The sequence below is a fragment of the Austrofundulus limnaeus genome, unplaced genomic scaffold, assembly GCF_001266775.1.
Source record: "Austrofundulus limnaeus strain Quisiro unplaced genomic scaffold, Austrofundulus_limnaeus-1.0 Scaffold190, whole genome shotgun sequence".
NCBI lineage: Eukaryota > Metazoa > Chordata > Actinopteri > Cyprinodontiformes > Rivulidae > Austrofundulus > Austrofundulus limnaeus.
The window spans coordinates 324,097-340,812 of NW_013952592.1; the positions used below are offsets into that span (position 1 = coordinate 324,097).

The 16,716-nt window shown below is 37.3% G+C and overlaps 2 protein-coding genes across 3 annotated transcripts in view; both read right to left on the reverse strand.

Annotated features, from left to right (window-relative positions):
* Window positions 1–16,658, reverse strand: part of stam (signal transducing adaptor molecule (SH3 domain and ITAM motif) 1) — an 18,913-nt gene extending 2,255 nt beyond the window's left edge. The window contains exons 1-14 of one of the 2 annotated variants that reach the window (XM_014018337.1): window positions 16,270–16,657; window positions 14,581–14,665; window positions 14,307–14,382; window positions 13,344–13,439; window positions 13,108–13,254; window positions 12,736–12,826; window positions 12,304–12,499; window positions 11,165–11,259; window positions 10,889–10,977; window positions 10,578–10,665; window positions 10,415–10,469; window positions 10,135–10,288; window positions 9,883–10,001; window positions 6,709–9,256 (exon numbers count right to left, since the gene is read on the reverse strand). In XM_014018337.1, the coding sequence (XP_013873791.1) occupies window positions 9,025–9,256; window positions 9,883–10,001; window positions 10,135–10,288; window positions 10,415–10,469; window positions 10,578–10,665; window positions 10,889–10,977; window positions 11,165–11,259; window positions 12,304–12,499; window positions 12,736–12,826; window positions 13,108–13,254; window positions 13,344–13,439; window positions 14,307–14,382; window positions 14,581–14,665; window positions 16,270–16,309 (1,563 nt within the window). In that variant the 5' untranslated portion in view covers window positions 16,310–16,657 and the 3' untranslated portion in view covers window positions 6,709–9,024. Of the gene's footprint in view, window positions 1–6,708; window positions 9,257–9,882; window positions 10,002–10,134; window positions 10,289–10,414; window positions 10,470–10,577; window positions 10,666–10,888; window positions 10,978–11,164; window positions 11,260–12,303; window positions 12,500–12,735; window positions 12,827–13,107; window positions 13,255–13,343; window positions 13,440–14,306; window positions 14,383–14,580; window positions 14,666–16,269 lie in introns of those variants that run through there. The other variant, XM_014018338.1, reaches the window with a different exon arrangement.
* Window positions 70–5,988, reverse strand: tmem236 (transmembrane protein 236). The gene is made up of 3 exons (XM_014018342.1): window positions 5,177–5,988; window positions 1,825–1,897; window positions 70–366 (listed from the first exon to the last, which is right to left on the reverse strand). The coding sequence occupies exons 1-3, from the start codon at window positions 5,431–5,433 to the stop codon at window positions 232–234; spliced, it is 465 nt and encodes a 154-aa protein (XP_013873796.1). The 5' UTR covers window positions 5,434–5,988; the 3' UTR covers window positions 70–231.
* Window positions 16,659–16,716: the final 58 nt, after the last annotated feature.

A 16,716-nucleotide genomic window follows, 5' to 3' on the forward strand; every position in this document is an offset into this window, starting at 1 on the left:
TGTGTGTGTGTGTGTGTGTGTGTGTGTGTGTGTGTGTGTGTGTGTGTTTGTGTGTGTGTGTTTGTTGAGCAGCAGAGTTGAGGATGTAGGTCAGGCCCATGAAAAACTACTGCTCAAAAAATAACGCAAAGTAACATAACAGTTAAATAAAATGGTACAAAAGCATAGGGTTTTAGATCAACAGGTAAAAAGTTAGGTGCATTTCTGCAGAGCACAAGCAAATAATTAATTTTATTGACAAGTTCGAGCCTTACATTTGCCTGTGAGCCTGCGAGATCGTATCCTCTCAATGACATCCACACAGATGAGCGAGAAGAGCACCAAGGAGACCGGCAGCTCAGAGAAATGGTAGTCATCTACCTGGTCCTGTAGTTCATCAACAGACAGATCAGACATTAACCTGTTGCACCAAGAAGGTGTATAAAAGCTCTTTATGTGCTGAATGGTATAAAAACCCTGTTCAGTTACATTTCTCTTTTATGTTCAGGGGTTAGCTTTTGTTGTTCTTAACTTTGTTGCAGAAACGAAGCACATGTTCAGCTAGATGTTTAGGTGTTTAACTTGGTCATAGTGAACAGGAAGAAAGACAAATTGTTCATCATATCACTGAGTTTCAACAATTCAAGTTTTATTCGATTTAATTGATACCTGATAAAGAAGTCTGGTTCCGTTCTGGGGATGACTGTGGAACCTCTGGAAATGATGGTGCAAAGAAGGATTTTACAGAAAATCAAGAACATTGTGGACAACCCTGACCATCCTCTTCATTAGACTGTTGTAGAAAAACAATGTCTTCAGTCGGAGGCTTCTTCACTTTCATTGTAAAACAGACMGCTACAGAAGATCTTTCCTGCTCACAGCCACCACCATCTACAATAACACTTTAGTTGAATGAGTTACAACATCTAATTTCCCTCTGGGGTCAATAAAGTAGTGAAAGTATTTTGGCTAAAATGAGATCCAGGAAATAAAAGTATAAGTTTGTCTTTGCAATCAAATTACTTTGTTTTTTCTCATAGTAAAATGACAGAAAACACAGTGTAACGTGTTGGTAAAAGTATTTTTTTTCTGTTAGAGTAAAGTTAGAGTTAATAGCCAACCTGGCTTGACCACTGTCAGTTACTGAGTGTCTAAATCAGGCAGCAAAGTCTCGTGACGGCAATTTCACAGATTCTTCCTTTAATTATAATGGTGCTGAAGTCCGTTTCAGTGTAAGGAGAGAAAAACAGCTCTTTGACTCGATACAGTTAAGAGGCAAATRCAGCATAATTTGTAGCACATTTTAGAAAAAAAATTACAGTGTGGCATTGTTACAAAGACTTTAATAAAAGGTAAGACATATCCTTTGTGTAAAACCTGCAGCAAACCCAGCTGAATCTGTGGAGAATATATTGATCCAACAAAMTCATACGTTTTACAGAAATTAGAGGCAGGAAGATCTTGTGGCAAATTCACTGGGCTACTAAAATTGTCCCAGTTTGACCCTGTGATATTTAGTTTTGATGTAAACAACTGATTACTTGTGATTTTGAACATGAAGAAGAGTCCCCCCCCAGATAAATTGATTATACATAATGTACTTTGGTATCAAAAAGCTCAAGAAACAAGGGGAGCATTTTTAAAATATTTGTGGTTGAGCTGTACTGATGCTCAATAACTACAGACTTTCCTTTTTTATACGCCAGCGGAGCCGTAAAACAAATRTGAGCCACACATGGGCTGTTAAGAACAAATATGTGCCTCTTCAAGGATCCAGCTGGAGCGTGACAGAACGGAACAACAATCGGTGAACCTCTACGACAAGATCAGTCTCAATGATATTACCTTGGAGCCGGCTATTAGAATGGCAAAACACGGTAATGTACACAGGATGAGATACGCCAGCGCTGTCGGTCTCCTGAAAAACAAATAAATCCATCTATTAATGACCATTTGAACATGATGTATTGCTTTTTTAATCTGGTCATTTTGAGATAACAGAAGAAAGTGTAGATATTAAAATTTAGTTCACTTAGTGTCTTTTGTGCCGTAAATTGTTTTACTTAATGAACAGATGCCTTGTGTGAATATAAGTAAATGTTTAATATTACCATAATTGACTGAAGCAAAATAGTGATGTCACCGTTAATCTAAACTGGAGTTTATCAAACTAATATATATATATATATATATATATGTGTGTGTGTGTGTGTGTGTGTGTGTGTGTGTGTGTGTGTGTTTATATGTGTTCATATTGGTTTGTATAATTATTTTAGCTGAACAAAGGGTTGATGCTGGCTATTTTCCTTGGTTAAGATGTTTTATAGTTATTCTGCTTCCTTAACTTTTTATTTATTTATTTTGTGAGATGTATGCTATTATGCAACAAATGGGACGCATCATCWGTATATGCAAAATAAATTACACAAAAAAAGTTTGTTTCATTGACTTTACCCTGCTTTAGAGGAAATAATGATTTATGTGTTGCTTTTGATTTAAACTGCCTTTCACTTATATTTAATTCAGATATTTAGGACAAAGAACATCTCTTTTGTGTCGTGGGTTGTGTGGCGTTGAGATAATAAAAATAAATCACTCTGTTCTTGTGAAGATTAGGGTGGAATCCCTCCAGATTGGATTTGCTTCCCACATGCTCAGATCCTGTTAGATTAGAATTTGGGAAGCTTTGAGGCCATAAACACCTCCAAGTTTTTGTGACAGTCTTTGAGCCGTGAACAGGATTTGTGGGAACGACCCTCTGTCTTACTGGAGGAGGGTGCTGCTGCTGAAGGAGAGAGTCGCTGTCAAATGGAGKGGGGCGTGATTGATCTGTAAATAGCCTGGTGGTCAGGATTAGCTCTCCTCGTGTTGTGACAAGATGAGAGGTTTTACTCAAATTTCCTGTCCTGAGTTAGAATGTTGAGATTTATGACCAGCAATAGTTGTGATCCTCTGTGTGGTGGAGGTTCTTCTGTAGAATGTGAGTTGGTACAAGTTTTTATAATGGTTCAGTTTATCTTCCACTGAAGACAATAAATCTGTCTCAACATGATAGGCTTCTGGCACAATAAAAAAAAAACATTAATGGACAATCAAAGCTATTTTCTGTGGTCTGTGTTGATAAAATATTTGATTACACCCAGAAAAATGTCTATAATTTCCTTTTGTTGCATGAATGTCTCTGAGCAGATACAACCATAAATATTCACATCTGGACCAAAAACAAAAGACATTTAAAAATATGGTTAGCAATAACCTATGCTTAGTAGGAATTTAAAAGGAGATGAATTAATGCAAAGCTTCTGTCAGCGCATGAATATTTCATGATGATTAAAAAGAAAATGAGAGAGAGCCATTTCCTCAGAGAACTCCACATTGTTGAACTTGAAACATCCAGTCTTGACATAAAGGGATATGGATGCAGACTCTTGTGTTCTCCTTTGATCTGAAGAATAATAAAGAAAATGTTCCYTCCACCACTGTGTCACAGATGTAATATGCAAGTCGTGCTGCACTAATGCTTTCTCAAAGATTACAGCATGAATCATTTAGGAGCMGGATAATCATGACTGTGGGGAAATTAGGAAAAGTTAATTTTAGTCTTCAGAACCATAAATAAAAGTAGACAAATTTGGTTCCTTAGACTCGGATTTGCACACTCATCATGAATGACAACCTAAAAAAAAAGCGTTCCTCCCATGGAAACCTACCGTCGTACATTAATTTCTGCCTTGGGTATTGTTTATCAAATTCCTATATTTCATTCACTTTTTTGAGAAAGARGTTGGTTTGTCGGTTCTCTTGAATGATTTTTTTCTGGTAGCCCCAGCTCATCTGTCACAGGAACAAAGACCAAAAGCTCCATGAATGTACTTCTGTCAGACTTGTCCTGGTGGAGCAGGCAGATTACCCCATCTCTCATGTGCAGTCACGGTAGCATTTTTGACCAATACAAATGCAGACAGATAGAGTAAGGACAAGCAAATAGATCACGTGTCAAACTCAAGACCCATGGGCCAAATGTGGCCCGCCACAGCATTTTCTGGGACCCGCGAGAGCTTCAAAGATGYAATAATGTCTTAAAATAAGCATACTCTGTTTTAAAGCCACCGCTGACCATAAACTATATTTCATATGTATAATTCATGTTGATTGCTTTACCCTCGAAATGACGGTATCCCTCCACTAGGTGGAAGTGCAGCCCAATTGTATTGAAAAGTGGGAATTTCCCCCTTTCAAGTCATAAATTTAAACTGGAACACTCCTTCAGTGTGAATTCCCTGTTAGAAAGTGGGAGAGTTCTGAATTCAACACAGCAGCCATTGACCACAACTCAACGATGAGTAAAAGTCTCTTACATTTGCTTTTAATAGTGTTTCTGGATTTGTTTTATTCAGTTGTACTTCTCAGCATTTACAGTATAAGAGGACATTAAAATGCTGTTTCTATGCATGAAACACCATGAAGAGCTCACTTGGCAATGCTCAGCTGTAGCAGTGAGATGGAGATTGACTAAACAAAAACATCACAAARTTAAACATGAAGCATCCCTTTGAGGGCCCACATAATGCTCATGTGRCCCTCAGTGAAAAGGAGTTTGACCCCCTTAAAAYAGATGAATATTCAACTTTGATAAGTGTGATGGTGTTTGAAAAAATAATTTTAAAATGATGTAGATAAACAAAAGACACATCATTAAAACATTTGCATTTGTGTTGAAATAAGACTTTTATTTAGTAAAGAAAAAATTTTTTTTCCACCAAATGCTTTCTTTTTTACTTAATCTAAGTTTANTATATATATATTGCATTCCTTCTTCATTATAAAAACATTTTGCTTAAAAATTATGTGGAAAAAAACAAACAAATGACTGCCAAGTTCAGTTTTAAACATGATTTTTAGCAATTTTAGCAGATTATTCTTTATTTCAACACTTTAATTTACTATATACCCCAATAATTTGACATTTTGCCACAGTTTTGCTACTTTCTGTAAAGACTCTCTTATAATACAGCCTGATCTATAAACAGTATGCATCCCTATTAGTACCCTGTAGGTATCAAGCATGCTCTGAATACCTGGTATGTACAAGGGCATCCCCATATAGACAGGGTAATAATTGTATTGCAATTATTTTACATCTTAGCTACATAGCCTAATACAAACCAATAAATCAAAGGGAATTTACTAAACTCACCAGTGGGAGATCTCTGTTATGAACTTTCGCTGCTTCAGGATCACATATTTGAGAGGAACCCACACCAGCAGGGTCACAGAGGTTACGTAGGCAATCGAGACCGCCACCACAAGCCAGTATGTTGTCATATTTTGCTGACCATCCATGTAACTCTTGAGGCTGGCGAATCTCTCCGTGATCACTAAGACGGGCACAATGAGAGCTGCAAACTGCAGCACCTCATACAGGATGTACTTAACCGTCTTCCCTGAGGGCATGATCCCTGAACGCTGGTGGCTGCTGTGAGCTTAGAGCTGAAAACTTTGWCAATCATCTCCCTCAAAGTGAGCAAGTTAGGGTGGTGGACTCTGCACACTGCTTACTCTGCAATGTGGGCTGTATTGTTTTATTGCAGAGCTAATGAGGTGGTCACACTCGTGTTTTTTTTTTTTACAGCCATAAGGAAGAAGAACAATCCCATCTCATAATTTTAAAGTTAATCCAAACATGATCTGAAAATAGGCCTGTTACACTGAAGTCAGCCGGTCTGAACAAATGTTTTGCATATATATCAAAAACACATTGAATTACATATACAAAATACAACTTCATTTTAGGAGGATGTTGGATTGCAATAGAAATGTAGAAAGAAACCTCAGTGGCTCCACAGTATATCTCCCTTCCTGCAGCAGCTGTGTTCACACAAACACACAGATCTCCATCTAGAGGAGACGCTAAGAACAGGTTGAACGGTGGAAAACATCACTGAAAACAAAGAACACTTCAGCATTAAATAAAAACAATAACAATCCTTCTTTTTCACATTTTAATCATTCAGTTTGGGTTTATATAAAATGGAACTGCAGTGCTTTGGTTTGAATTCCTCCTCATTGTAACTCCACAAGCCTCTCTTTCACCCGTTTTCTGAGGCGTGTTTCAGTTCAATTCATTTTGAGGCTGTCTCTTTAAATCCAAACAAGGAGCTTCACACCCCGCTCCATAATAGTTTAGAAAATGTCATAGAACTGAATGGGTAGAAAAATATGACACAAAAAGCCTATAGATATCTACAGAACACGGTGAGACTAAAGCAAATTTTTGCACTCCTAGAGACTTTAAGTGTGCAACAAAATGCATTTAGCTGCTAAAAAAGTGCATTTTGCATATGTCCCCTTTAAGAGGGAACACTATTATTTATAGCATCCAGTAGTAAAACTTTTCCAACAAATCTGATGCCCCATTTAATATCGTTTTCCAAAACACACCAAATATTTACCATAGGTTGCCAATGCACTTCYATATAATAAATGCCTAAATAAATTAAAAGTTGGTCTATTTTTTAATGAAACTTTCTACAAGCTTCTGTGRTTCACCTGGAAGAGTTTCTCTCACTGTACAGGTGATTTGTTGCGGCAGGAGAACAACTGGTTACCTATTGGTTATTTCTCTATTTTTTCTATCTGGAAGTAGCCTCATACTAATAATAAAAATAAAAAAAAACAACTAAAGAATACAAGTTATATATCATGAACAAACACAAAACAAAGTCACGATTTTTACTCTGTACACTTGGCCTGGTTTTATTGTGAATACCAACTATTAGATTTGGTTAAAAGAATACATAGAAACAGCAGTGTACAAGTTGTAGACAGAACTTTTACAATAACGTTGGCTTAAAACTTAAAAACAGGCAGCATCTCAATCTTGTACAGAAAGAAAAAGTTACACCGGGGCTGCAGTCCAACACAGTGGTGCGTTATGTTTCATTTGGATCATGATTAGAAAACCCCCATGTCTGACTGTCCAGTAGTAGCTACTGCTTTTTGACCCTCTTTGAATGAACATATTACTACTTTCTTGCTTTAAATTGAAGGCAGCAAAATAATAACTGACCAGCTTTGACTCGACTACATTAATGATTAAAGCAAGTTTTAGAAAACCCCAAATACCAAGCTCAACTTAGGAGGCRTCATATTCTTAAGGCGGCACAGGGWTGACAAGATGCAACACATTTGAAACAAGATAAKTGAAGAACAAACAATAAGACAGTTCTGTCAGATGAGCACTGAGAATTGCCCTGGCTGCAAAATCAATTCCTTTTTAATTCCTTCATGAAGCGTCCTTCAATAATATATACACCAGTTTTATTTCTTCATTTCAGTAACTTATTGCAATCCTATCTTTTTTTAAGATCAATTTATTTGTCTCCAAAACTCTCTACAAATAATGAAAAATACTCAGAACCAGAAATCCACTAAGTGCAACATCATATGTAGGATGAGACGAGGCTACCTGATACTTCAGATGTTACTTCAGGTTATAAAAACAAGATTAGAGTTTTTAAATTTGCCTTTTTTTACACATATGCTGACCACAATCATAGCAGCCATTTTCAGTTCTGTTTTAGTGTTATCACAGTTCTGAGGGAAAAAAAAGTTGGGATTCAGTCCGTTCTACAGTACAATAAACATGGCAATTTAAATATACAACTAAGTTAGGCAGAATATCGCACACTGCTCTTTGAATACATACATCCCGCAAAACCTTATTTAAAATATAATAATTATAAATTAGAATGACCTACACACAAAAAAACCCCACTAACAATGATAAAAGAGATGTTTAAAGACACTGGGGATGACAGAGTTTTCCCCTTAGAGCCAAGTTCATGGTGCATACAGTATGTTGGTACAGCCCTGATAGACAGCTGCATTTTAAACATGATGAAAAAACAMACAGGTGGAGTTTTTGCAGAATGAAAAAAGAAGCAGAAATAAAAGCTTCTTTTTTTAAAGATATGTGTGGATAATTACATTTTTAGCTGATCGGGGGCATGCACTGATTGCAGGAGGACACCTAAGGCTGTACCAACATACAGCCCACCTTCTGAGGTCATGATGTGACATCACTACTTTAGTACAGTTATTTACAAAAGTGACGTTTCTTTTCCCTCCAGAAAAAAAACAAAGTGGCTTCAGTTCTCAGTACTCAAAGTTAACGATGTGTAAAAGATAGCAGTAAAGTTCATAACTGACCTGTTTTTTAATTTATTTAATTACAATAAAAGAGTAAACAAAACTCTGCACCTCTTTTGTAGCATAATTAGCAATGCAGTTGGTTTTAGAGCATGAAATGACTGTGGCACAATGTGGATTTATTTTAGTGGGAAGCCAGTAGTGCAGCCATATTTGTTCATCTGTAGTGTCCAACGTGTGTGTTGCTTCAGTGTGTGTATTAACGGTGGTGTGCAGGAAAGTCTGTTGACAYGATTGAAGAAAAAAAATTGGGTTGTATAGCAAACTATGCTTGTTCACTCCTTCAGATGGCTTTGTGTTAAAACAGGACTGCCGCAGCTTTAATCATTAAGATAAACTCTTAGAATAAGAATTTTGTACCAATTCTAACAAAAGAATACTCCAGAAATTGTTAATCTAAATTATATGCTGATTCAGTCCTCAAGTAAGTATCATTCAATATGAGAAAAACATCTAAATAATTTTTCTTTAGCACGGCTGTTAAACCTTTGTTTAGTACAAATCATGTAAAATCCAGGTTGTGTTTTTTTGCATGTCTTGATGTCTGAGTAAGAAAAGCATAAGGAGTCGAAAGGTGCAAACATAATTCTGTATAAAGTAAGACTATTTCTCAAGACTTCAAGTTGAAACATCATAAACCATTTTAACCTTCAGACAGAAGTAAATGTGTAGATCTGCCAAATAAAAACACAAAGTGCACCGAATGCCAGTGTTAACCTACTGTTTGCAAATTTTCAATCATCCGTTGCCTCAAAATAATTAAAAAAAAGGAGAATTATTAAACTGAGTGTGGTTCTGATGTTGTTTCTTTACTGTAGGAGAAGTCTGGATGCCCTATAGTAAGGCCTTTTCTGAGTAGGGGGCTTGCGGGGCGTCTGAGGGAGGTGCTAAGCTCGTGGCGGAGGGGGTGCTGTAGTTTGGTGTCTGCGTCATGCCTGCGGGTGTCGGGCACGGCGCGGGGCCTGCGGCGCTGGCTGGATTCGGGTAGGACTGAACGTCTACTGGGGCCATGGAGCCGGGCGCTGCGGTGTAAACCGGCGGCTGGCCCATGTACATGTGGGCGTCACTGTGGAGAATACCGATAAAGTACTTAATACAATACAATTAGACTGGGAGTGGGGCATGAAGTTATAAAGTTCTGACAGCTCTGTTCTTATTTACTGACAATCTGTGGTGGAACGAACTCCACATGTAAGAACTAAAGCAAAGAAAGAAACTGTGACTGCACTAAATTTGAGTTATGGAGTTATTTAGTTGCTGTCATCATCACTGCACTTTATTGCTCACTTTTGGGGCTTTAAATGACCTTACTCATAACTTCATCTGTGATTTACTGGCTTATTCTGTGCCCTTTTTACCACCGAGACCTACAGCTGGTTACTTCTAGATCAATTCGGAGCAGAAAGAACGCTTTCAGAAATGTCCATCTAACTCACTGTAACAGCCTTTTGGAGGCCTCATTTTAACTACCTCAAGATTTAATTTGTTTAATAAAGCACATTGTGACTACACTCAAAAATTATTAGTTTCAGGAAAACTGCAGAGCAAAATTCAATTACAGTTAATAAGGAAACACCAAAAACAGAAAACCAAATTAGGAAGGTTATGACAAACTTAAACTTTGACAATAAGAAATATTTATTATATTTTAGTGCGATAGGAAACTAAGAAATAGGAGAATGTTAAACTAACCCGGGAGCTGGCTGAGCAGGCAGAGTTCCAGCAGAGAGCTGCTCCACAGGGACAGCATAACCTTGAACCGCAGGACTGCTCATGGCATATGAACCCGATGTAGGCTGACCAGGGTAGACCTGCAGCCATAAACACGCACACACATACACACACAGGCACTTTATTAGCCGCAGGGCCACTGTAGATTAAAGTGGCACTTCTGTCATAATTTGAAGTCAAGCATCAGGATTTAACGTGCTAAAAATCATGCACCTGCTGCGCCGCACTGGCAGGCTGCTGCATGTAGTACTGCTGGCTCTGCAACTTGGCATACATGGCATAAACTGGATCTTCATTCATCAACTTTGCGTACAAAGACAAAGCCTCCATCACCTTCACATTCAGCTCTGACAGCTCGGAGTGCTTCCTGAGAACACAGACCCAAACACCCAGTAAGTGTATTTAACTACATATGATAGACAATTATACTGATCTTTACATCCTTAATATACTTTATTTTCAGTTTAAAACTGTCCCACCACCACAAATTTACCTGTCGATATCCTCCAACTTCTGGTCAATCAGGGGTCCCATCTGATTACAGGCACCTGATAAAGACAAAAAAAATGTTGTTTATGTCATTGCTAAACTAACAGTTCGTATTTGTAACTTTCTAGATTTATGTAGATTTTATTTATATACTGARTTCAGTTTACCTTCCAGCTGCAGTAACTCAATACTGTCTGACTGGTTGTCTGTTGGATCWGCACTTTGGATCATCTGCAGTAACTGGTCCATTTTGTCCTAAAGGGGTCAGTAAAACAGGTACTGTATATGAGATGAGTTAATTACATCATCCAGAGAGAAGCTTTTTACCCAATTATTGTTCTAAAACAAGAAAAAACAGACTGTGTTTGTCAATACTTGATTTCATTAATTACACAAGCAAATAAACTATTTGAAACCTTATCAATGCATGACAGCATTAATAAAAGAGCTTTGTTCTGGTAACAGAAGCAGCATTTACCTCGTCTATATATACAGGTTCCTGTTCAGGCTCAATGGTCTCCACCTGGATTTCCTCACTAAACTGTACAGTCTTCTTCTCTGTCTTCACTGCAGAGTTCCAAGAAACAGCAGATGTGGCAGCAGATAAACAAAGAAAATATAGTCAATCAGTGACACGTGCAAAACTGGTTAAGATAAACTAATTACATGAATAGAATTCAMGGTAAAGTTTATTCCATTCTAAGCTCCACAAGGTTAACTTGCTCATGTCTAAATGGGTTCAAGGTGTACGCACTCATCTCTGGCTCTGCTGTGAGATCAGCAGTGACGAAGTTGGATGGGAACAACCCGACACCCTGGTATGTTTCTCCTTTCCACCAGTTGGGGTCACTAAGAGACAAACAAAATAGCAGAAAGTAAACCAGGAACTGTTGCAGCATCAGGTAAACCGAGCAGCTGACTGAGTTAAACACAAACATTTGAAATGAAAAAGAAGGTCTACAACATGATTGCATTTGATTGTGTGAATGCTTATAAAACATTCACACAACTGAGAGAATTTTCTTTTCTTCCACTCGTTTTTTGGCATGCATCTCATTTCGCCATTTGTACAATTTGTCAACAATTTATTTATKAAAACATTCAGCGCCTTTAGGACATTCCAGTTGTGACTTTTGGTATTTCAGCAATTTATATTTTTTGAGATATTTAGCTTTTTCTGTCATTTTTTACTCATTGAAAATGAATTGAGCCGTCTTTGACCTCCTGAAAACCTTTTTAAATGTTCAGAAATCTTTACTATAATTTTTACCTTTTGTTTTGCTTTTTAACTCCTGTATACTAATGTCAGCTTCTATTTTGCTCATTTTAGAATTTTTTCTGCTTTTTTATCCATCATTCTGACAGTTTCTGCTAATTTAAACTTTGCTGTGTTTCTTTCAGTTTCTTTCTGCTATCTTAAGCTTTGAAGGTTTCATTGAGCTGCTTTCTCTAATTTTAGCTTTTAGCTAGGTGGGCTTTTTTCAGCTAAAATCATCTTTTTGTGATAATTTCAGCTTCTTACTGCTTAATTCAACAAACATGTTCTTTTTTGTCCTTTGTGCTAATTTCAGCTACTTTTTAAGCTTTTTTTTGTGGATAAATTCAGACTTTTTAGGCTATATAAGAAATCTCACACCATTAAACATTCACACTGCATTTTTGCAGGAAATAAAGATTCTCTTGTTACATTTGTGGAGGTATTTTTAATTATACAGGAACAGAATCAGAATGGTTAAATCAAGTGATGTGACACTGATATGTTTGACATTGATATATGATATGATAAGATATATGATATCTAGGACAGGATACGATACGTGACTCATTTTCAGGTTACGTTTTTTAACCATTATTTGAAACTTCCTCCTCATACATATTAGTGTACAAGTTCACCTGTCGTCAAGAATGGTGATGATTTCGCCCGACTTAAAGGTGAGCTCGTTGTCCTCGGCAGCCTCGAAGTCATAGATGGCGCGCACTTTTCTGCCGTCTGACTTGTGTGTAGGAAGCAGGCTGGATGTGCTCGGGTAAAGGCTCGACAAGGAGGTCGGCAGCTGCTGACGTTGCTCCTTCAGCGACAACTCAATAGCTGCATAGAGCAGGGACAAACATGACTAATTTTGTGTTTTGTCTGTAACKGTTTTAAGATCTGTAACTTACTAGTTTAGTTTGAATAATAAAAGCAAATACAGAATGAATAAAAAGACTAAACATAGGGGTTTAACTCCATATCTACAGTCACGTCTAACTGGAGCTCTTCTGTGAGCAGCTCGGTCATTTGCAGACACTACCTCATGTTTGATCATTCGCTTGAAGCCTCTTTACCTTTGGCCAAGTCTTCTTCTTCTTTTTTGTTTGTGGAGGTTGAAGGATCCTTCGCCACTAATGCTGGGCTTGCTTTCGCTTGCTCTGCAGCCTGTGAGAAGATAAAGACAGACAGGCAAAGCTCACACGTGTGACTTTGAGAAACAGAAATGCTGATTTTGCAACACATTTGTCTGACAATAGTTCAAATTACAAGTCGAGTCGAATTTATTTATAAAGCACATTTAAAAATCAGGACATCGTTACGAAAGTGATGAACAATAAGAAGGAGAAAATTTAAATACATTGAATTGTAAATGTAGAAATCAGACGGAATTAAACGCACAGTAAAAAAAAAATTGATGCACCTACAGCAGTTGGAGATAAACCTACCTGGGAACCCACTGCAGGGAAGGTGACACCTTGTTCGCGTAAATTCTTGATCATTGCAGAGATCAGACTGAGCTGAGGGTCATTGCGGAAGTCCTCGGCCCACTCCACCATCAGGGCCTTCAGCTTCTCGCACACTTTTGGGTGACCCTGGATTCAGACAAAAAACGCTAAATCACAACCCTTTCTAGAAACAAATATGTGTTGCACGACGATCTAAAACAAAAATGGCTACATACCTTGTTTAAGACGTTACTGACTTCACTGGCAAACTCCCTGGAGCACACCTCCAAGTGAAAAATTTTCCCACAGTTTGAGACACAAGCGCCAAGAAGCTGTAAGGACAAAGATATAAATTACTCTTTAACTAATAGCCTTGAAGTCATGAGTTCTACATGGAGGTTGTTGACGTCACGTTTGGTTTTTATGCTGTTCGAACAAAGTATATTTGATCTAGTCTAAAACATGGCTGTTTCAGCTGTTTTTTTAACCACTCTATATTGTATTTGTAAGGCGATGATGTGCTTTTATTTTGTTTTAGGTTGTGTAAATGTAGAATGTCATGTGCTATTCTACCACTCTGTCCCCAGGTGTTAGGAGTAATGTTGTTTTCTTTGAATTATGAGCAGCTAGAGGCAATCTCAGTGCAGACTGATTATAGCTTAGCCCATCCAAAGAACAACGTTTCAAAACTGATCTGACTTTTAAAGTGGTTTACTGGGCAAAATCTGGTTTGGCATTTCTGTCTCAGGGGTTTCTGAAAGGTTGAATTTTGTTGCAAACTCTCTGTGTCTGCTCTCATAAAACATTGTTCTCATATTAGACGTTAACATTAACGTGTCTGCCTTCTGGAAAGGCGGTTTTCAATGTTAGACATCGTCAATGAAGACAACCTTGTACAGGTGTGTGTTTACTGAAGACATAGAAACATACAAACAACTTTTGAGTGATTTTTTTAAAGATAGTTTTATGTTGATGTAGGGAGATATAATAGCTTCATTCAAAACATCTTCCTCCAACCTGGATGTGTACAGCCTCCAATTAAAGTTGAGAGTCTGCACTTTAGGCAGATATTCCCTGTAATTTAATTGTGTTTTTGTAAACAGCTAAAAACAACAAACGTTGTATCAGCCCTCCAAATATTTCCGGGCCAAACTGTATACACAACATGTCTGTTTGTTTTTTGTTTTCAGTCTGCTTACGGTCAGTGCCTGCATGGCTACGTGGGGATCCTTGTGGTTCACTCTTCTCATTATAGAGCGGAGACATTCTTTTGGCCTAGAACACAAGAGCAGAGAACCCAGTGGGTTTCAAGAAAGGAACTTCAAGCTAAAGAACAATCCAGCTTTGTTTAATCATTAACTTTTAGAGTGATTTTTGCAGACAGGTTTTCAACTACTACTGACATGTTTAAACATGTCAAACTTAAATAAATATGTATGGGTGATATTTAAAAATAGTAGAGGGCTGCCATACCCAGTGCGGGACTGTCCTATCTTATCACATATGTCCAGGATGAGGCCCCAGTCCTCAGCTGTGTTCATCTCACTGGTTGCTTTCTCTGTAAGGAAAGAAGAAAAAACCACTCAGTTTAAAGAGAAATCTTCAATACATCACATTTTAAAATCCTGTATTTGACAACAAATCACAACAGGCAACAAATATCCAGACAAATTAAGCTTTAGAAAATAATAATTAAAAAGACAACACAGAGCGTTCCAAGCTACTGTATGTGCATGACAGATATGCATCACAGTATAGCAAATGTGTTTTAAAATCTAGTGGCACAATAGTAAATGTTAAGCGTTTTTCAAACATTTAACAGAAAACTGTAGCATGCAAATTTAAATTTTGAGAAATAACCTGTGCAGTATGACGGAGTATTAGGGCCACACAACGAGATTATTTTATTTTATTTCAATTACGAGAATAAAGTCGTCATATTACAACATTAAAGTTGTATAAAAATAAAGTCATAATATTACGAGGTTAAAGTCGTAATATTACAAGTTTAAGTCATAATACTACGAGAAAAAAGTCATAATATTGTACCTTTACATGAAAAAGCATGCTTATCACTGCATTAAAATGAGGAATGTTGAGCAAGWTGTCAAGTTGTTTTTAGTGTTGCTGTAAATAAATAGTTAATCTTTTAGCACATTAGCATTAAATTATCAGTAACAGGACTTGGAAATTGTGCAAACGACTATAAACTGAAGCTGTATAGTAATTAATGGATGCATTGACAGATTTAGTCRTCACGTAGTTAATTTGGATGAAAGCTTATTAATCTAACAGTGACCCGAGTCATCATTTACTACTTTATAAACACAGAGACATGACTGTACACAACAGGTGTGGGGAAAATAAGGAGAAAATGAGGAACGGGAAACAGACACGTCATGATTATGACTTTTTTTCCCTCGTAATATTACGACTTTATTCTCGTAAAATTATTACTTTAATCTCGTAGTATGACTTTATTCTCATACAATTACGACTTTAATCTCGTAATAATTATTTAAAAAATCTCACTGTGTGGCCCTAATTCTCCGTCGTAGTGCAGTAAGTCAGGTTCTTATTAGCATTTTTCTTCAAACAACATTCAGAACGATACTAAACTAAATACAATGAATAAATATCAATTAGATATTTCGATTTGGAACAAGCAAARCAATAGTTGACTAAAAGCAACTTTAAACAAATTAAGCTTTTAAATTATCATAATAATTGTGGTGCGTTAGCTTGGTGCTGTTAGATGTTTGTGTACTTTGTGTCCACCTCTGTAAACTGTTCATGCTAATGATGTGGTTAACCACACAGGAAACACAACATCTCTTTATGGTTTCATATAACACACGTTTCCTCTTTCACTTCCACAACTTGTGTGATTTCAGACTGATTAACAAACAGAGTAGGCAAAGCTAATGAGGCATAAAGCTTGACACAACAGTTAGCCGTAGACAACATGTCTGTCTCCCACCGATTTTTAWAGCTAACATATAAATAAAAGAACATCTTAGGACCCCCAAAATACATCCTGCTACATTCGAGCTAATAGGACGTTAATTAGTGAGAGACTGAAAGGCTCCGAAAACACAAACAAAGCTGCCTGATCACAGCTACTTTATGTTAGCATCGCTGCTAGCAGCTCTGATTACTCACCAACATCTTGGTCAAAGGGGTTGGTCGTGAAGAGAGGCATCGCTTGGAGAGTCGTCAACAACAGACTTCGCCTTCTCCAGATATTATTATTTTGCCTCTTATTCTTACTCCACGCGATCAAAATGCATAGTAACAATAAGTAGGTGAGTGTCAAATGGAGCTAGCCGACTCTTTTCTACACAGTCACTCCTTCTCATCAGACGGCAACAAGCGAAGCATGCTGGGTAATAGAAGCGGATAATCTGGAGTCGAACGAACGTATGACACCGGTAAATAACTTAACTCTAAAGGTCAAATTCTCGTCTGAAGACGACGTAAGTTAGACAAACTATTTCAATCATTCATAAGCTACAATTTTTTTTCCGACTAAAGGGGGAAAAAAACATGTCATCATCAGGTGACGGCGGTCATGTGACACTTAAAAATGACGCTCTCAAGTTACTCAGA